Source organism: Ursus arctos, unplaced genomic scaffold, assembly GCF_023065955.2.
Source record: "Ursus arctos isolate Adak ecotype North America unplaced genomic scaffold, UrsArc2.0 scaffold_25, whole genome shotgun sequence".
Classification (NCBI taxonomy): Eukaryota; Metazoa; Chordata; class Mammalia; order Carnivora; family Ursidae; genus Ursus; species Ursus arctos.
This window is the reverse complement of record NW_026622930.1, coordinates 11454990-11475126: the sequence shown is the minus strand read 5'-3', so window position 1 is coordinate 11475126 and position 20137 is coordinate 11454990. Positions and strand designations below refer to the sequence as shown.

Genomic DNA, 20137 nt, shown 5'->3' with positions numbered 1-20137 from the left:
AGACTCTTCTACCCGTCCCGGGGACCCGCTGGCTCTGGGTGTACAGCTGGAGAGGAGACCTCGTTTAGCGGCATGAGCAGAAACTGGCAGGGGAAGGGGACAGGGGACTCTGGGTCCAGTGGCCGACAGAGTAGTGAGAGGCGTGTGCTCAGGGGGCCGGGAGGCGACACGGCCAGCTCAGGCCCCTGACTCTGGCCACGGCAGCTGCCCACGCTTTTCCCTGGCTGTGGGAGGGTCCAGTGGGCGTGTCCACTGTCCCCACCTCACAGCCTGAGTGTCTGTGGTCACTTCTGTTTCAGAAGCTTCATCTGAGTGAAGACGTGGCTGGAGCCACCTTCATGGCTGCGGGAAGCTCGACGCCCGAGCTGTTTGCTTCCGTTATTGGTAAGAAATCCCACCAGCCGGGGACACAGGGTCCAGAGAGAACCCAGGTTTGGTGCCCTGACCAGCGAGGGCATTTGTCAGCTCTGAGACTCTGTTTCCTCGACTGTAGAACGGGAGAGCTGGGGAGACAGAAAGTGAAGCCGTGGTTCCCTGGGGCGTGTGATGGGGTGAAGGGCTGGTGGGTAGAGGCTTTCTTTTGGGGGTGATAAAGATGTTCCGAAATTGGATTGCAGTGACACTCGCACAATTCTGTGACTATACCAAAACCCTGGATTATATACTTTAAATGGGTGAGTTGTATGGCATGTGAATTATATCTTGATGAAGCTGTTTTAAAAAGCAGGAGGAGTGGAGTGGCTGGTCCCCCAGGACACTTTCTCCTCTCTGGTTTTGCCGTTCCGCTCAGCCCCACAGGCATTGCGGTGGTGAGAGCAGCTCCCTCCGACCGTGGGGCTGGGGACACAGACCTCACGGCGGCCTGGGGCCGGGGCAGGGCAGGCACAGGGGCATCTCCGCCTTTCCCGTTCCAGGCGTGTTCATCACCCGCGGAGACGTCGGGGTCGGGACCATCGTGGGCTCCGCCGTGTTCAACATCCTGTGTATAACTGGCGTTTGTGGATTATTTGCAGGGCAGGTCAGTGGTTTGTCTCCCTTCCTAGCGTGACGTAAGGGACCGCAGTGGGGGAACCTGGGGCCTAGCCTTCGATGTGCCTTTGACCGAACGAGGCTGTGAGCAAGCCCAGGTCCTCACGTGTACGAGTGGTGTCTGACGTTCCTTCCACGTCCAGCGCCGGTGGCTCCAGGGGCAGGACAGCGTCCGCTCTCTTGTCCGGGCCGAGGTTGAGCGTTCACTCAGCAGCACCAGATAGTTGAGAGGTGCCTCCTATAACCCTGACCCTGAGCTAGATTCCGGAAGTGCATGAGGCCTGCCTTTGGCCTCCTTAGCAAGGAGCAGGAGGCTGACGTGTTGTCGACACCCCATCAGCGTCTTCCTGGTCCTCAGGGCCATGGGGGGGCATTAGACTCGTCCCCAGAGAGTCAGGCTCGGGAGTAGGCCCTACCTGGCCAAGGGAGGTAGAGGTGGGCAGCTAGTTTACCCCCAGAAGCTTCCGGCATTAGGGGGAAAGCTAATGCCTCCGGCATCTGCCTTGACCCTGGGCTTCTGCTGTGCGACATGAGACACTGTTATCTCAGAGGAGCAGGGGACAGCTTGGCCATCACTTACAAACATTCCGTGGTTCTGTTCCCCAAATATAATAAAGGACACTGGGTGGCCTTGAGCTGCCAGGAAAGATTTATTTCCAGTGGCACAGTTCAGAGGAGCTCCACGGGCACATCCCTGCCCCTGTGGGGCTCTGGGGGTGGTGAGAAAGCCCCTCCCCGCACCATCCCCCCCCATCTCCCCAGCCAGCAGCAGCTGACAGCCCTTTGCTTGGCAGGTGGTCCGTCTGACGTGGTGGGCTGTGTGCCGAGACTCCGTGTACTACACCCTCTCTGTCATCGTGCTCATTGCTGTGAGTTATCGCCCCTGCCCGTCTCTGTCCCCTATAACTGGTACATGCTATAATCCATTCTCTCCCCACTGCACCTCCCTTGCCTGACACCCTGGTTAAGGAGCAAATCCAGGGACCACCCTGAATGAAAAAGGCCTTGGAAACGTCAAAGCATATGTCACATGGTCCATGCGGTTAAGTTCAAGCACTTTGCTCCTCAGGGGCCCTCAGAGCCTCCCTTAGAGCCCATCACCTGAGAATCAGAGTTTCTGGGTTCACCACTTACCACAGAGCAGGAGAGAGAGAGGCTGGCTGGAGACAGGCAGGGTGGGCAGCTGGGGGAAGAGGGAGAAAAGCAGAAGAGCTAGAACAGAGATTTCTAGGGTCTATAAGTATGGGGGTCATGAAGGGGTCCCCTGAGGGCTAGGGTGACACCATGGCCCGTGACATTGAAGCACATGACACCGGCTCCCGCTGAGGACTGTGCCATCCGCAGGGGAGCTGTTTCAATCCAAGTGGTGGCATGAGGGCAGACGCACGTAGTGTGCCCAGATTTTCTGGAATGTGCCCCAGAGAGACAGTTCTCAATCTTACAAGATCTAGAGCCAACTGTATAGGACAGTCCCATCCTTTGTATGAATTATCTCTTGCTGCATAACAAATTTCCCCCAAACTCAGCAATTTAAAAGAGCAAGTATTTCTTGCTCTTCTTGTCTATGGATCAGAATCTGGGGGTGGCTTTCCTGCGTCCTCTGCTCCAGGGTTTCTCACAGGCGTTGGCCAGGGTACACGACTTCCCTGGGGGAGGATCCGCTTTGGGGATCCCTCATGGGGCTGCAGATGGGCCTCCTCCGATCCTTCCTGGCTGGCTGCTCCACAGGGCAGCGCCCACCGCGCACTGGCTTCCCTCGGAGCAGGGGAGAGAAGGCACCAGGGTGGAAGGGAGTCTGTAACCTAGTCTGGGAGGCGGTAACCATCACTTTTGCCATATTCTGTTTGTGAAGAGCCAGCCCCTAGGTCCCGACCATAGATACAGGTGCAGCGGCATGAATGTCAGGCGGGGGCTTACTGGGAGCATTTGAGACCACTGGGACCCCTGCCTACCACAACCCCAAAAACGAAAGTTACAGATAAAATAATTTACCTGTACTCCATTTAAAAAAAAAAAATCAACATGATGCCCAAACGATTAAAGACAAAAGTCATTTATAATAAAAGAACACATCTTTCAGCATGTGAATGTTTTGGCACGAAGATGCTAGAACCCTGGATGATGTAATCTCTTGCCCCCATATGGAAAAATCTCTGAGCCTGAAAACTACCCACACAGACTGAGGCCGGGTGCTGGGCGGGACCCCGTGAGCGATGCCGATATTGATGACATGATTTTCCAAAATTATGAATGATTCCTGATAAAATCCTAGCCAAGTCCACCTGTCCCTCCATTGGCCTGATATCTACCTCACTAGAAAATGACATAATATTTATTAAAACTGTGTAAAAGTACTTTGATTTGTACAGTGGAGTTGAGTTCTGGGCTCAGGTCTTTCCTCACCCCCCCCCCAACTTGTCTGAATATTTAGCAAGACATTTATTTTATTTTTTTTTTAAAGATTTTATTTATTTATTCGACAGAGATAGAGACCGCCAGCGAGAGAGGGAACACAAGCAGGGGGAGTGGGAGAGGAAGAAGCAGGCTCATAACGGAGGAGCCTGATGTGGGGCTTGATCCCATAACGCCGGGATCACGCCCTGAGCCAAAGGCAGACACTTAACCGCTGTGCCACCCAGGCGCCCCTAGCAAAACATTTAAATAAGATGTGGGCCACATGTGGGAAAACCTTCTGATAGCCATATTTCACATGTTCTGGGCTGGTCAGCCCCTGGCCGTCCCTGCTTCTAAATGCCAGTAGCCCTCCACTGGGCTGTATAAACTTAAAAATATCCCCCGCCAACGTCCTCATGTTCCCCAGGGGGGCGCTGGGCACCGCTCTGTTGAGTGCCACTTCCTCAGAGCCTAGAGTTTGGGGAGCCTCACGGTGATGCCCTGCCAGGATGACCCCTCCCGGAAGTGGCCTCCCCACGGCAGCTCCCATGTATGCCGCCCACCAGAACAGCCAGGAGAGAGGGGCACCGTGGGTCCCCTGGCTTCTGCTTGCATCCTGTGCAGGGCCCCTTGGTCTCCAAGATCAGTTTGTGGGTGCAGCCATTCCACCTTCCTGTCCGCACTGGACCTGGCTGGGGTGGTCCTAGGACCCCTCCCCTGGACCATAGGGACATCATTCATCTGTGTCTGTGTCAGAGAGGTTGGGTGGGATTGTGGGGCAATGTCCGTGCCCTCTGCAGAAAAAAACGTGGCATCCCCACCATCAGCCCTGGGCTCCTTTCAAATGGTACAAGTGGGTCCTTTGCCCTGAGAATCTCCAAAGAGGTCTCTCTCTATTTTAAGAAAATAATATCCCTTGGAGCACCTGGGTGGCTCAGTCGGTGAAGCATCTGACTCCCGCTCAGATCGTGATCCCAGGGTCCTGGGAACAGCCTCCTATGTGGGATTCTCTGCTCAGCGGGAGTCTGCTTCTCCCTCTGCCCCTCCCTCCTGCTCATGCTTTCTCTCGCTCTCAAATAAATAAATAAAATCTTTAAAAAAATGAAAATAATATCCCTTACTGTAGGGAGACAAGACAGGTAGGTGTCTTTTCAGTTTTTAGGAGTGTTGATTTCAGCAAGCCTGTTCCCTTACTGACGGCAGCCCCTGCCTGGCTGGCCCCGTCCATGACTTGGAGCGTAATGAAGCGTGGGCCATTTCTCTTAGGAGGCCCACGCCAACCTGGGGCCACACACGGTGGCATTGGTGGGATGGGTTTCGGCTAAGGAAAGGTCCCCTGCAGCTGAGAAACCCAGAAACAGAGAGAGGAGCCCAGCTTTGTGTGAAAATAACAAGGCAGCGTGTGTGAGCTCCAAGTGCTTAGGGGTCTGTGTGTGTTCTTTGGGAATAAATCTGTGCCCCCCTTGTTTCTTTTGCCTTCCAGTTCATATACGATGAAGAAATTGTGTGGTAAGTTTTAAACGTTTGTTTCTTGTTCCTTTTTTGTTCCTATCCTTCCTCATTGGGTTCATTGAATCTTTTTTGAGATTATTTTTACAAACATGAGCTTATGCACTTGTGAAAGTAAAAAGACATGGTGCAAAACAATCATGCCTTTATTCTTTCAAAGTGACAAAGATTGTTTCCCTAAGTGTTCCCACTCTACCAAATAACGAAATATAACATAAAGCTAAAATAATGAAAACAGTACGGCATTTTTCCACTGGGATAAGCATAGACCAGAATGGACTGTGGAGCCAAGAACCCAGTCGTGGGCCCGTGTCTTGGCCAGGGGATGTGACAGGTGTCACGACAGGCAGTGAGTTAGAGAGAGGGTCTCAGATACTGCTGGGGAAACTAGGGGTCAATAGAGAACAAAATAACATCAGGTCCCTTCCTCCCACCTTATACAAGAAGAGAATCCAGATGAATTAAAGATCTTACTGTAGGGGCCCCTGGTGGCTCAGTCGGTTAAGTGTCTGCCTTCGGTTCAGGTCATGATCTCAGGGTCCTGGGATCAAGCCCTGTGTTGGGCTCCCTGCTCAGCGGGGAGTCTGCTTCGCCCTCTCCCTCTGCCGCCCCCCCAACTTGTACTTGTTCTCTCTTTCTCACTGTAAAAAGCAAAGTTAAACAAAACAGAATAAAATGTAGGGACTCACCTTTATGACATCGAGGTAGGAAATGATTCCTTAACTAAGATACATAAAGCAGAAACTTAAAAGGTTGGTGTATTCATGATATGCATGTATCGTACATCCATAAGCCACAGAAATGTTCCCTTCATGACAGTGATTCACAGTCAGCATCCCATGGGTGTCTGTTTGTGGGAATGTGCTCAGGAGGCCTCGCTGAGGACATGAGCAGACAGGTGCTATGGGCCCTGCTTTTGGCCCCGACCTGGCCGCTAAGCCACCATGTGGGCCAGGCAGCCACTCCTCATCGGGGGTCTCCTTTCCTTAGATGGAGTTGGGGGTGGTGGCAGCAGGGTCACCTACAAGTCTCTCCACAGCTCTGCTGGACTGCAGGCTCTGTCAGCAGAGGGAGGGCTCCAGAAACAACCATAGCTCTCGCCTAGCACACAGTAGGCCTTCAGTATGCATCTGTCAGATGACCAAACAAATGAAGCTCGGTACCTCCTTAGAAGCTTGTGGTCCGAGCTGCAAAGATCCCGGCTGTGTATGCGGTTGGGCACCGCGTCTGCCGGGCAGCAGGGATGTGCGTCCCAGGAAGGCCCCTGCCCTGCCCCGTCGCGCCCCAGGGCTCAGCCCTGCAGGCTCCTGTGCTGGCCCCTCTCTCCGGGCAGTTCTTCAGGTCCCTCCCCACCTGTACCCACAGCCTCTCTGGTCCCCAGCCAGAATCTCAGGTGAGCATAAGGGTCTCTTAGGACCAAGTCAGTATGACTCCAGGCCACTCCCTTCTGTGAGTCCTGGGAGGGGGTGGCCCTGCTCCCTCAGCTTTCTGGGTGGCTGTGGGTACGCTGTCTGAGCCCTGAAGACCCCGTGTCACTGAAGAACCCAGCCTCGGCCTTCTCTGTTCCCAAGATGGCTTCAGATGACAGCCGGCCACAGGCTGGCATGGCTCCCCCGCGTGCCTGGGGCCGGGGCCAGGGAGGGCCACGGGACCGCCTGCCCTGCTGCCCCGGCCTAGCCGTCAGTCCCGGGGCGGGCCCACAGCCCTAACCACAGTCTCATTCTCTCTCCGAGGTGGGAAGGACTGGTGCTCATCATCTTGTACGCGCTTTACATTCTGATCATGAAGTAAGTAGCTGTTCTCAGCTCCCGCCGGGCAGGCTGGCGCCTCATTCCGCTTCCTGCTCTAGCCTTCTGATGACAGACCTTCCAGTCACTTCCAGCCAGCTCCGCTTCTCTGGGGGTACCCGCTGGGGTGCTCAGACACTGTTTGGGGGGTTCTATCCACACCTGGACCAGGGGAGGCAGGGCTGGTGGGTGGAGGATGAGGCCGCTCCAAGACGGGTGGCAAGCAAGATCTCTTTCCCCGGGGCTCCTGCCTGCCCCGGCTGACCGCTCTTTCTCACCGTCGCTGTAAGTCTCCCGATCGTGTAATGCTCTTTTCAAAGAGCCGGGCTGCCTCACTTCTGCACCAGGCTTCATACAAGCCACCTGCCAGGGCCGCGGCCTGGCACAATGGCAGGGGGCGCCACTCAGGAAGGAGGGTGCAGACCGTGGGTCAGGGATGTGCACCCTGGAAGCAGTTCCGAAACTGCCCGGGTCAGTGTGATCTCAAAAGTGCCCGTGAGGAATATTATTCAGCCCTAAAAAAGGAAAGGGCCTTCTGTCGTATGTTGTATGCTACAACGTGAATGAGGCCTGCAAACGTGCTGAGTGAAAGGAGCCGGGCACAAAAGGACAAAGATGGTATGGTTTCACTTAGGCGAGGTAGCCAGGAGAGGCCAAGCCGTAGAGATAGTAAGTTAGGGATTAGTGGGGGAGGGGGTGGGGGAGAGGGTGATTACTGGTTAACTGATGAATGGGCACAGAACTGTTCGGATGCTGCAACCGTTTTGGAAGTAAATAATGCTGACGGGTCACCCGACACGTTCTGGGACTGTGATTAATGCCAGTGAATCAGACACTTAAACATGAAAAAGAGTTAAAATGGCAAATTTTATGTCCCCCCAATTTTTCCACATTAAAAAAAAAACACAAAAAAAAACCTCCCCCCGAGCTGAGTTCTCTTTAGGTTTTGTCTTCTTGTCCACACCCCCAGAAAGAGTTAAAAACAACGCTGAGTTTTAGGGGACTCTGAATCCCTATTATTATGGCAAATGTTCGTAGGGTTCGGTGGAAATGGGTGATCGCCTGTCCGAGTCCGGGAGGCTTGTCCTCACGCGAACGGCTCGCTCTCTGAGCACCTTTCAGTGAGACGGGCGGCCCGGGCTCAGAGCTGGAGATGGTGTCTTCTCTGGGGTCAGGGGTGGGGGGGTGCACGTGGCTGCACGGGGTGCAGGCGTGGCCCACCAGGCAGCCCACGGGAGCAGGACTCGGGGCTGGGGGAGCGAAGTCCAGCCTGGTAACACGTCCTTGGAGCTGCCCTTGGCGCTGGCCTGAACTTCTGTCGTTAGGACAAGCTTGGGACGGGCATAAGTAGGCATGGGTCGTGCTCTTGGACCAGAGGTTCCTTATGCCTCCTGGGAAGCCACTAATAGCCCAGTGGGGCAGGCCCTCGGACCGCACAAGGTTCTAGGGGTCCTGTCGGGGGACGGTCAGCTCTGCTAAGAGCCTTCGGCTCCCCCTCGCTGTCTCCACGGGCCACTCCCAGGGCCTTCTGACTGTGTGTAGGGGGTGGGGAGCCCCGCACATTCCTGCCAGGTGTCTCCCCCAGCTCTGACCTCCTGCCTTAACTTCCAGGTACAATGTGAAGATGCAGGCCTTTTTCACCATCAAACAAAAGACCATTGCCAATGGCAACACTGTCAACAGTGAGCTGGAGGATGGTAATGATTACTGTGATAGTGGCTCTGATGACCCCTCCATGCCATTGCTGGGGCAAGGTAAGGCTGAGCAGACAGGAGTGGCCCAAGCTGTGCCACCAAAACCACTCTCCCGCTCTCTTTCCTGCACACACACACACCCCTAAATTGTCACCCTCTTACCTTTGGTCCCAGGGCACTAAATGAGGAAACGTGGCTCGGATTTGCATTTGCGTAGAGGAGAGAAGGATGAAGAGTCCACAGTAACGCCCTAGGGACTTTTCCTGAGCCTCCTGAGGAAGGTTTCAGGCCTGCTGGGCTCCTCCGAAAAGCAGCGAATTACCTCTCTGACCCTTGGAAAAGGCCAGTGGCAGGAGGCTGAGGACTTGGGGTGGCAGACAGGAGCAGGCCTCCCTGTGATTTTTCACACGCCAGGCCCAGGTCTCGTGGAGAGCTCCGTTCTGGAAAAACCTCTGGCTCGTCACCCAGAGGAACGGCAAGGCCTGGGGCGGGCAGCCACAGAGCTGAGCAGGAATGCACAGACTGGCGGACTGGCCCCAGAGAGCCCTGCTTGGGAGCCCGGGCCGGGGCCTGCAGCCTTGCCTCCTGGGCTTCACTTTGGCCCCCTTGTCTGGGGTGCCGGGCCTCCGGAGCTAGGGCGTGTTGCTTTGCTGAGTTCCCCCGATCCTCTAGGCCTGACCGGCGGCTGCTTTGGCAACCGCATCTTAATACCCCCAGTGACTCAGTGATTCCCTCTGGGGGTGGGGGGCACTGCCAGCAAGAGGAGAGCATTTCCATTCTTCCCCACCCAAGCCCCCAGGGAGTGTTAGGGCCTGACTAGTTTTCTGTAATGAAGATTATGGAAAAACAGATTAGGCGGGCATCTCCAGTTCCACCCACGCTGTTCAGAAAGGCCTTCTTCACCAGCATGACAGGTGGACAGGCCACGTGAGGGTCTTTCTTCCGTGCTCCCCCTGGCCCTGGGCAAGCCACGTCCTCTTGGAGGCCACTTTAACTCCTTCGTGGTGTCTGTGACTGCCCAGGTGGTCTCAGGGGCAGTTTGCTTGTGTCTGGGACACATTGGGGCTGAAATCTGTCCCCCTTGGCCCCTCACTAGTCTTCACCCCGGGGTGGATCAGGGTAGGGGCTCCATCCCCTGGACATCAGGCAAGTTTGTTCTGTGCCATCTCAGGTAACCCCCTGAGGGAGGCACCTGTTGCAGGTGCTTGAGGGAGGAATGAATCTTTCCGTATGGAAGAGAAGGAAGAAACCCAACTGTGGGGGGGGGGGGGCAGGTACCAGTGTAGTCATGGTTACGGCCCAGCTGCCAGACACCCGTCCCTGATGGTCAGAGAAGGGAGGCCTGTAGAGCTTGGGGCTGTGTGCATGTGTCCTGTTGCCAAAACGCCGAGCAGCCCACCCAGGGGAGAGCCCGTTTCCAGGCCAACCTCCTCAGAGGGGAGGGCTGGATGTGGCGGCTGGCTTGCATTTCAGCTCCGCAGATGCAGCAGCTCTGAGGTCCCAATTGCAGATCCCCACACACGATGCCTCAGGACAGAGGCTGACTCCTGCCCGGTCTTGTACCCAGAGATCAGTGCTCCGGGGCCCTCGGGACCTTCACAGCAAAGAAGAAAGATTCCAGGGGGGGGGGGGGTCATGCATTCCTCAGGTGCCAGCCCCGAGCTACTCCCACCTGTGTGGCCGAGGGAGGAGGCCCCTCCCTAGTGCCCCGTGGGAAGCATGTCTTACTCAAAGTAGAGCTGTGTGGGCGGCTGTCCTGAGGCTGCAGCCCACGTGGGGCCCTTCCTAGAGCCCTGTCACGGCGCTGTCTCCGTTCCTTTGGTACCCAGGACAGTAGGACCTCCCCCACAGGTTTCTTATTTTCACCCAAATATCTAAGTCCAGGAAAATTTCTAGAAAATTGGAAGATTAGACACAGAGCTGCCCGCCCCCCCAACCACGGGACAAGGAGGAAGATAGACCTCCTTCCAAGTTTTATCCGGAAGAAGGCATTTCGATAAAGGTCAAGGAGATAAAGGTCAGGGGGGGAGGGAGGGGGGCTGCAGGCCTGGAATTGGACAGGTAGGAGTCCCGGAGATGCAGCCTTCAGGGTTTTGTAGCCCCCGCTGGTGGAGGGCCCTGTGTGCAAGTCACCGCAGGGCACTGTCCCCCCAGAAATAGACTGAGGCAGGAGGAAGCAGCTCCCAGGAACCCTGCAGGGACTGAGAAGGGGGCCTCAGGAGTTGGCTTTTCCTAGGGGTGTTGTTGTCACGAATCTTTCCAATGCAGAGCTCCCCTCCCTGCTCCTTGGCCTGCAGGCAGGTCCCCATCTACCCCACACCCCCACCCAAGGAAGCCCAAGATTGCTGGCTCGTGAGCTCTCTCAAGAACCCACGTACACACACACTGGCTTTCCTGTTACCAGTTTCGGTGTTTCCCTGTGTCAAATCAAAATTTTTAACCTGGCCTCTTCACAGGCGTTTGGCCTTGCTACTACCGCTCCTGTAAAATGCCTTTACGTACTTAAATGTTCTTTGAAGGTCATGCGGTTCTTTTTACCAGATCCTCTCAGGCCAATTTTTTGGTTTTTTTATGGTTTTCTTTTCCTTGAGGGTGGGGGAGAAGAACATCCTCAGCTTTGTTCTTTGTTCAGGTGTTTGGGTTTTTCTAAAAGTCTTAGAAATTTTTCACATCACACTTCAATTCTCCAGAAAGCAGAGCCCAGTACGCCCAGAAAAGTCCCTGGGACAGAGGAGGAGGGCACCTCCCTCCCGTTTCCCACTGCTGCGGGGAGTCCTGCCTCTCTTCGCTGGTTGCACACAGCCTGACAGCCGGGGCCGCCGCAGCTAATGGCTAGGCTCCCAGTGGACCTTTCCAGGCTGCCCTGGCCCTGCATCCAACTTTGGCTTCGAACAGGGAGGAGGGAGGTGGACGCCTGGCCTGGGGCTGAATGAACCGCCAGAAACACTTTAGGTAATGGAGTGACCTTCCGGCAGCCACCTTTGGCTTGGCCGTACCACCTCGTGCTGCCACTTGGTGACAGCACTAGGGCAAGAGGCTCCCCCGGGGGGCCAGTTAGCGTGCCTTTTGGCTCAGCGAGAGGATGCTACATAGGTTCCTTCCTTGTGATCCCCGGGTTCCCCCAGGGAAGGCCTGTGTCAGGGCTGGTTCGAAGGACTGGGCAGAGCCTGGAGCCCTCAGGTGACTCTGCTGGTCTCCACCTCCCTGAGAGATGGGGGGTCCCTGCGAGGGAGGGATTCAAGCTCTCCAGCAGCGAGGGACGGTGGGCCCAGGAGCTCCTTCTCCTCCAAGTGGGATGGAGCCGTGGAAATCGGCCAGGAGAGGGGCCATTGCCAAAGCCAGAGGCCCTGAGCATGGAAACCCCCTGTAGCAGGAACCCCTCTACTAACTCCTCCTTCAAATAACCCCCTGGCACCTTGGCCACCATCGAGAATGCTGCCCCAGTCTCTCGGCATCCGCCGCACGCTAATCACCTCCAGCGAGCTCTGCTGGCCTCTGTCTCCTTAACTCTTCTCTTCTAAATTGTAAGTAATCTGCTTTCATCCACGCAATAACACATGCATTACAAAAATAAACCACCGAGGACCTCCGGCACGCCTCCTTGGAGGTTAGCGTCTGTCCCCTGACAAATGCACCGTCCTCCTGGCTTCGTCTCTAACCGCCACACCTCCTGTCTGCTGAGCCTTGCTGCCTGTTGGGTGAGGTGTGCGTGTCTGGTGTGCATTTGTCCGTGTTGGTGCCATTAACTCTCGCGAGGGTGTGCTCTTGGCTACTCCTGCCCGGAAAGGCCGCTCGCTGGGAGCTGGTGACCAGTGCAGACGGACGGGCCTATCTGCTTTGACAGCCTCCCTGGAGGGGAAAACGCCCCCTGCTTCTGTGTGCTGTGTTCCTGAGTGGTTCCATGACTGGCCCCTCGGGGGGGGGGGGGAGTTAGATGTCAGATCCCCTGGGGATGCCAGCCCCTGAGCGAGTCCGTGAAGGTGGCGAGGAAGAGGCCTGAGACCTGGAGACATGGGGCGGGAAGGTGGGGGGGGGGGGGACGCAAAGGGTCAGGGCAGCCTCCCTGCTGGAAGGGGTGTGTTTTTTCAGAGACACTGGATTCGGCCAACAGCTCACCATGTGCCCTCGGCAAGTAGGCTCACCTTTTGGGTCTCTCTTGCCTCATCTGGGGCCTGTAAGCCTCATCTTCACCCTCACTGCGGGCCTCAGGGAGAGCAGAGTTAGACGTATCCTTCTCTGCCAGGTGGAAACGGTTGTTCACACAGAGCGGGTGGCCTGGTGGGAAGCTGAGAGCCAGTGCTATCTGGTGCTTTCTAGAATTTTCCATCCTGGAGAGCCCTTGTCAATTTCCAAAGTTTCATCTGAGCCTCTCTCAACAGAGGGAAAGGAAGGTCCCCTCACGGCCATGGGCTGGGAGGTGACAGGAACCATCTGAATTGTAGCTGGGCTTCCCAGTGAGGTGTGGATGAGGAACTGAGAGACCTGAGTCAAGATGGGCCCCCAAAGAGAGGGGGCATCACCTGATGGAGGGGCTAGACGTGGGGCATCTGCTCGTGAGCAGTCCTGTAGCACGGGGCCTCGGCTAACACTCCCAGAGGGCAGGTGGTCCCCTTGGGCTCAGTCAGGCTCCCCAGCGCTGCCAAGACCATAGCCCCGGGAGGTCTGCAGCCTGAGGGGAAGTCAGCCGGCCCAGCGCTGGGGTGTCGTCCCCAGGGAGATCTCGGCACTAATCATAGTGTTGTGTTCAATATAGTGAAGGAGGAGCCTCACTACAGCAAAAACCCAGTGGTGATGGTGGACGAGGTCATGAGCTCCAGCCCTCCCAAGTTCAGCTTCCCGGAGGCGGGCTTACGTATCATGATCACCAATAAGTTTGGGCCCAGGACCCGGCTGCGGATGGCCAGCAGGATCATAATTAACGAGGTCAGTTTGCGTCAAGGGCCTCGGCTGTGTTCCTGTGCTTTGAGGACACTCGCTGGTATTGGGCCACCAGGACATCCTCGGCCCGGCTGGCCTTTATTGCTGTCCCTGCTTAAAGAGGGAGACCCGAACGTTACCCGCGGGCAGCACATGGTCCTATCCGGGGGTGCATTACTAGGCAGGCAGCAATCAAATACGGTTTCTAAGATGTGCCACTAAGAAGGAAAGCTAATTGGAGAAAGGCCAGTTGGAAGTATGGGTTGTTTCTTTAAAGTGTTATTTAGGACAAAAAGAAGGGAGAAGATGGGGCGCCTGGGTGGCACAGCGGTTAAGCGTCTGCCTTCGGCTCAGGGCGTGATCCCGGCGTTATGGGATCGAGCCCCACATCAGGCTCCTCTGCTATGAGCCTGCTTCTTCCTCTCCCACTCCCCCTGCTTGTGTTCCCTCTCTCGCTGGCTGTCTCTCTCTGTCAAATAAATAAATAAAATCTTAAAAAAAAAAAAAAAAAGAAAGAGAAGAGCACACACCTGTTCTGAATGGATAGAACAACTCTAGAAGACCAAGAACACTGGCGGAGATGGCTTATCCCTGGGGACTTCCTTTTCCCTCTGCACCCTCATGTTCTGCTTGAATCTTGTGTTCTCTTTCTCATTTGGGGGGAAAAATCAGTTTTAATGTTATTTCATGTACAGACAGCATAGCAGAGATGCCCAGGCTCAATGGCTTACCAGCTTTCTTCCAGTCTTTGCCACGTACGTGCACGTCGGAGTTTTAAGTCCTTATCCTCACATCCAGGTAGTTCTCAGAGAGCTTGAGACTTTGGTAACTAATAATCCGTGGTTAGCACATCAGACGTACGCACAAATGATACCACCCAGGGCTTAAAGATTCAGTATTTTGAACATTTCTGCTTTCATACCTAATATGTCCTTCCTGTGGAAGGTGTAGTAGGAAGAGAAACACTGCAAATTTTGCATCATTCTGAATCCTTTTGACCCAAGTCAGTAAAATAGGAGTCAGTGAAATTTTACTGGACCCTGGCTGTTTTTCATGAGCATGATAATTGTACCCATTGAGTGGGGGTGGGGACACCTCTGAAGGATTTGGGTTTATAATATCTTTATCATGGCATACGCACTAGGGAAATAATCGGGGTTTTGATGAGCCGGTAAAATATTGACGGTCACGCCCCCAGATGTTTTAGGCTGCTGAGAACACCTTGTTTCCCCCTAGGCTGGGATTGAGGGCCCTGGCAGGCAGCATGGAGAGCCAGAGAGGCCAGGCTCAGGAGAGGAAATTGAGTTTTAATCTCACATTAGCCACTAACTCGCTTCATCTTCCTGGGCCTCAGTTTCTCTAACTGAGGATGTTTGCCCAGATGCTTACAGCACTAAAAATTTCAGTGACACCAACTGATAAGCGATGCATGGAGGAGGCTAAGCCATATCTTGGGGTAAATTCATCAGGGAATGGGAGCAGGCGGAGGAAAAAACAAAAACAAATGCCCAGTTTTAAAGTTGTTTCTTAAGACCCTGGGTCTCATTAGAATGTTCAGTCATTTTAATTCCAAAATGTTAGAGATGTTTGCAGAGCCTCAATTAATCCGTGGTAGATTCTAGTGCCTGTGGGACAGGTGCTCTCGTGCATTCATCGGAGAGGACGGAGCAGCTGAGTGGGGGTTGGCAGGGGGTGGGTGCATGGGGGAGGGCGTGTGAAGGATTTTCCTTCACTCCAAGGCTATGCCTGGCTGTCCTCACCCACAGCCACTGCAGTGAGTCGCCGAGGGGCACAGACGTTCACCCACCCTCAGTTTCCATGCATCTCACATCTGGGCGCTGGTCGTTTTGAGCTGGTCTGTCCGGCTGCTGAGGGCCGGGCAGGTGCGGGATGTTTTAACTGCAGTACAGAATTAATCCTCTTTATGACCTTCTGAAGCAGATGACGAGACTTCCTGTTTATCAGCAAGGCAAAGTAATTTGCCCAAAACCACACAGCTAATATGAGAGCAGAACAGGAATTCCCACCCAAATCTGAGTCCAGACTGCAAAAGTGGGACTGTGTAGATTATCAGGGGTCAGTTAGTCCACCTCCTCGGCCCCTTCTTTCTGTATCTTTATTCCCTCTATAATGTTCAACCCTTGCTTGAGTTGCTTTTAATTGCCTCTTTCAAGTGGCAATGCTTTGAACATCGCCACCCCCTGATTTTCTCCTTGAACCTAAACATCCTTAGAAACTCCCACCCTCCCTGATGTAACATGGTTCCAGTCCTCACCATCTTCCAGCTTGTATTTCTCAGCGTGTGGATCCATCACCTCCTTTGTGTTGCAATCTATGTCGCTTTTAATACAACCTCAGGTAACTTGAGATATTTTTCCAGGTACAATTCTCTGTTGATTCCTATTAAGCTAGAATCATGACCCCTTCCCATTGTTGCCATTCATGTTGCCATTAAGTCATGCCTCCCTCCTTACAATTCTGTCCTTGCTCAACTAGGTTTTTTTTGTTTGTTTGTTTAACTACAGGAATGACCTGTCATTTAATACTACTTGGGTTATGCCTCCACATCTGAACTTGAGTCTCAGGCATAGATCTCTCTGCTCTTTTTGGTAGGCTAAGTGTTTTGAACACACTTGTAAGAAAAGAATTTTACAATTTGCACCCCACCCCAGACTTCATGATTTAGGAGTCCCTGCCTAAAACCAACATGAAGGCGGTTAAATGGTCAGTTCCTTTTTTTTTTTTTAAGAGAAATAACATGTATCTATTTTAATAATGATGTTTTAAGTTCCAGTAACCACGAGGATAGGTGTCACGCACACAGGTAGAGAATAGTGCCTTGGGGACACATTCACGCACACTTAGTCTCCTGGTGAAGAACCGGGAGGGATATATATCTGTCTGTTGTGTGACAGTCCTTACACCCAACGCCTAGCTCAGACCGATCCACAGGTATTTATAATCGGAACCAGATGAATGGGAGCTGGGCAAAGGCAAAGGAAAGTGGAAACCTGATGATTTCTTGAAATGTGGCCTCTGCCTTTCCCTGGTTTCCAGAAGCCCATGGAGTTGGTGAGGAAGATCAGCTTCTGCTTGGGCGGAAAGGAGGCGGCCTTTGTCAGTTGCTACAAGATGGGACCAGGAAGGGGACAGGTTGGTTCAGGGCGTACCCATTAGATGTGGCAAAGCGCTGGGACAGCAGAGACCATCCCAGTGGCCAGCAACCCAGTAAGGGCTCAGCATCGTTAGTCGGTGGGGAAATGCAAACAGCTACGATTAGATACCATCACATGCCCACCAGAATGGTCCAGAGTAAGAGGACTGCCAGGGTCAAGCGTTGACAAGAACGGGACTCAAAGGAAATTCTAATCCATTGCTGATATGAGTATGAAGTGGTTCAACGTGCATCTGCTGTATGACCTAGAAATTGCACTCCTAAATGCCCCAAAGAAATGAGCGCGTTTGTCTAGAAAAAGACCTGTGCACAAATGTTCATAGCAATATTCTTCATAAGAACCAAAGAAGGGAAACCACGCGATGCGTTGTGGGTTATTCATGCGAAGGAGTACTTGACAGCCATGAAAAATAGCCAGCTACCAGGTCACACAACACCGTGAATGAATTTTACAGATATTGAGTGAAAAAACCACACATAGAATAATACATATTATTTGAATCCACTTATATGAAGTTCAAGTTCAGGAAAAACGAATTGATGTTTATAAAAGAATAGCGGTTACTGTGGTTACCTCTGGAGAGAAGGGGCTTATACACCAGGGGGTACCTGAGGGAATCTTCTGAGGGGCTGGAATGTTCTGCATCTTGACGTAGCTCATCATGGAGCTGTGTGCTTCATTTAAGTATACTTTTTGCACAACAGACCTGAAGAAAATTAAACATTTAGAAAATGATGCAGGATGTTTCCTGGGACTGTCTTCAGGTGGCTTATAAATGTCCACTGAAGGATGTGGAATGGTCGCCGTCATCCGAAGCCATGGGCTGGGTGGTCTGGTCGGCATTAGGAAGGGGAGGCCCAGGCTTCCCCAGTGTCGGTCCACCTGGAAACGAGCAAACTTAGATGGAGTCCAAGGTTCTTGGACCATTTCTCAGGGAGACTGATCTCTGGGACGGTGTTCTAGAAACCTTCCAGGGCTGTGCACCTGTGAGGCACAAAGCCACCGTGTGACACTTTGTAACATGTCTTGGCGTCTGACTTGCCTCCTGTCCACACAGCGACAGAGACTGATCAACTCGGCTAACGGTGTCAACAGCAAACCAGTTCAAAACGGGAGACACGAAAACATCGAGAACGGCAATGTTCCCGTGGAAAACCCCGAAGACCCTCAGCGGGAGCAGGAGCCACAACCCCCCCAACCCCCGCCACCACCCCCGGAGCCGGAGCCGGTCGAGTCTGCCTTCCTGTCCCCCTTCTCCGTGCCTGGTGAGTTCTGGGGGCGCAGGGGCCTCGGGCTAAGCTGAGTCTTCAGGATGGTGACCTGGAGCCTGAGGGCCTGGGAAGCCTGGTGCAAAGGGTCGACATTAGGTCACCAGAATTATTTGGAGGCACTAGATAAATACGTCCTGAGTATTGAACTGTGGGTTAGAGCCGCAGTGAGGCGCAGGTATGCCCGGTGTGGGGGAGCCTGCCCACCAGACAGCAGGCCAGCTGGAGATATGGGGAATGCCGGGAACTCCTAGTGATGGCCCTTAAATGCCCAGGGCAACTGTCTTTCTTTTGCAGTAAGAAAAAGCAAGTATCACTGTTAAGTGTGTGGGCCTGGTCAGACTCTCCAACCCGACATTTGCTGACAGGATATTCTAAGGCCACAAATTACCCATGGACAGTTACAGCTTCTACATTTGACAACATCTCCTACGCATATGTAACCCCTCTGCTTCCTCCATCTCACTGGAGTGTGACCTCTGAGGCCTAGTGTCCTCTGACTACCAGCTCCTTGCTGACCTCAATTTCTGCTCTTCTCCTTCCTGTGCCCTCTCCTCCAGCCACACTGGCCCCCTCACTGTCCTTAGAACACACCAGGTATGCCCTGCCTCAGGGCCTTTGCACTTGCCATCCCTAGAATGCACTTTCCCCAGTGGCCTATATGGCTCACTCCGTCCCCTGCTTCAGCTCTCTGCTTAAATGCCACCTTCTCAGGGTGGCCTTCCCTGACTACCCTGTTTGAAATATTTTATATAGTTTTTTCTCTTGTGTGTCTCCCCCAACTAAAATGTCACCTCCGCAAAGGGTAGGGGTCTTTGTCTATTTTGCCCCTGGCACACGGTAGGTGACTAGCAGGTATCTGTCCAGCAGGTTCACATGCGAGAGGAACCCCAGACACATGCAGGGTACCTTCCTCTTTATCCAACTTTCTGTGCGGGCCTTTGAGTCCTATGTGGGAGATGAAGGCCCTGGTCTTGGCGTTTTTGTCTTGGTCTACCACTGTCCTGACAGGCAACAGAATTACAGGATTTTCAAGTTTGGAACTTGCTGTTTTTCTGGAAAGAATTCTGTGTTTAACACCAGGCTGACAGAGCACGTAACTTAAGAGATAGCTCTGTGGGGAGAGAGGCTGTCCAGTCCCTCGTCCCCATGTCACGGGAAGACTCCTGCCCCCAAGTAGGCGGCGGGGGCCTACCCAGGCTGGATTACTCTGCCACCATGGTTCATCTTGAAACTTCGGTTCCATTTGGGGTCACAGGGCTGCCTCGGAGTTATTAGATGAGTCTCCAGGGCAGGCCGATCACAGCTACCTGGCTCTTCCCAAAATTCAGGGTCTGGTTCTAAAACACAGACATGCCGAAGACTGGTACATGACCTGGGAATCAGCATTTTCCAACCTCCTCTGGGTGATTCCTGGGAACCGGCCAGGTTTGAAATTGCCAATCCCAGTGAGCAACTCCCAGCCTTCTTTCACATGAAGGGCAGACCAGGAAAGTGAAAATTTTCCCTTCACTAAGGTCACAGAGGGTCCCAGCCCTGAGGTTCAGCACCCCCCCTCCCCGGACCTCCCCTGCCAACCAGAAGGCTGAGGGGAGCTGTGTCGGACACATCCCTGACATGCTGGCACACCTGTTGGAAGGTTCTGGGGAGCAGAGGTCATGCTCAGGTTGCTTGTCTTGTGGGCTAAAGGTCACTCTGTACTTGGGTGGGAGCTTGGCGTCTGGGGCCAGGTCTGCGCCACTGAAAGAAGGGGTGTTCTTCTCCAGATCCTGGGAATCGGTATCAGATTACCTGTTTGGATATAGTGGGGGAGAGAAGATATCTGTGCGACAGGATCCCGGGAGGGCAGTGTGTCCCCTCAGAGCAGAACGTCCAAGTCTGAAAGGCCCACCTTGCATTTTTCACTTCTGTGTTCATGAGAGGTCCAGACACAGCCGTGGAGTCCGGAACCCCAGGTTCTTCCACACAGCTGTGCATCGCAACACCACCAGCCCACTTCCCCTCCGGCGTCCACACAGGGCGAGCACGGGGACTTGGGGTGGCAGGCACCCCAGGGGTTTCGGTTCCTCTGGGGCCGGAGCCCGATGCAGTGGGGGCTGGGATGTGGAGGGAGAGGCCCGCCGTAACCCCGCCAAGCTTTCCGGGGAGGAGTTCCCGTGCCGTGAGTTGTCTTCTCCTGTCCCAGGAGGTGGGTGGCAGAGTCCCCATGTTGCAGATGTGGGGCCTGAGGGGGCCCCCAGCCACCGCCCTCCACTGGCCACTTCATGTGGGTCCTTGTGCGGGCGTTGCCCACTGTCCAGGGCTCTCTGGGAAACCATAGAAGGGATATGCCCTTCTTGGCAGTGGCCGTGCAGGCAGCCACA

The 20137-nt window shown here is 54.0% G+C and overlaps 1 protein-coding gene across 2 annotated transcripts in view; it reads left to right on the top strand.

Annotated features, from left to right (window-relative positions):
• Positions 1 to 20137, top strand: part of SLC24A4 (solute carrier family 24 member 4) — a 168099-nt gene that overhangs the window by 115499 nt on the left and 32463 nt on the right. Inside the window, exons 5-12 of one of the 2 annotated variants that reach the window (XM_044390051.3) lie at positions 300 to 384; positions 915 to 1018; positions 1824 to 1898; positions 4907 to 4932; positions 6666 to 6719; positions 8331 to 8416; positions 13167 to 13336; positions 17564 to 17771. In XM_044390051.3, coding sequence (XP_044245986.1) covers positions 300 to 384; positions 915 to 1018; positions 1824 to 1898; positions 4907 to 4932; positions 6666 to 6719; positions 8331 to 8416; positions 13167 to 13336; positions 17564 to 17771 — 808 coding nt within the window. Of the gene's footprint in view, positions 1 to 299; positions 385 to 914; positions 1019 to 1823; positions 1899 to 4906; positions 4933 to 6665; positions 6720 to 8330; positions 8474 to 13166; positions 13337 to 17563; positions 17772 to 20137 lie in introns of both variants that reach the window. The other variant, XM_044390050.3, reaches the window with a different exon arrangement.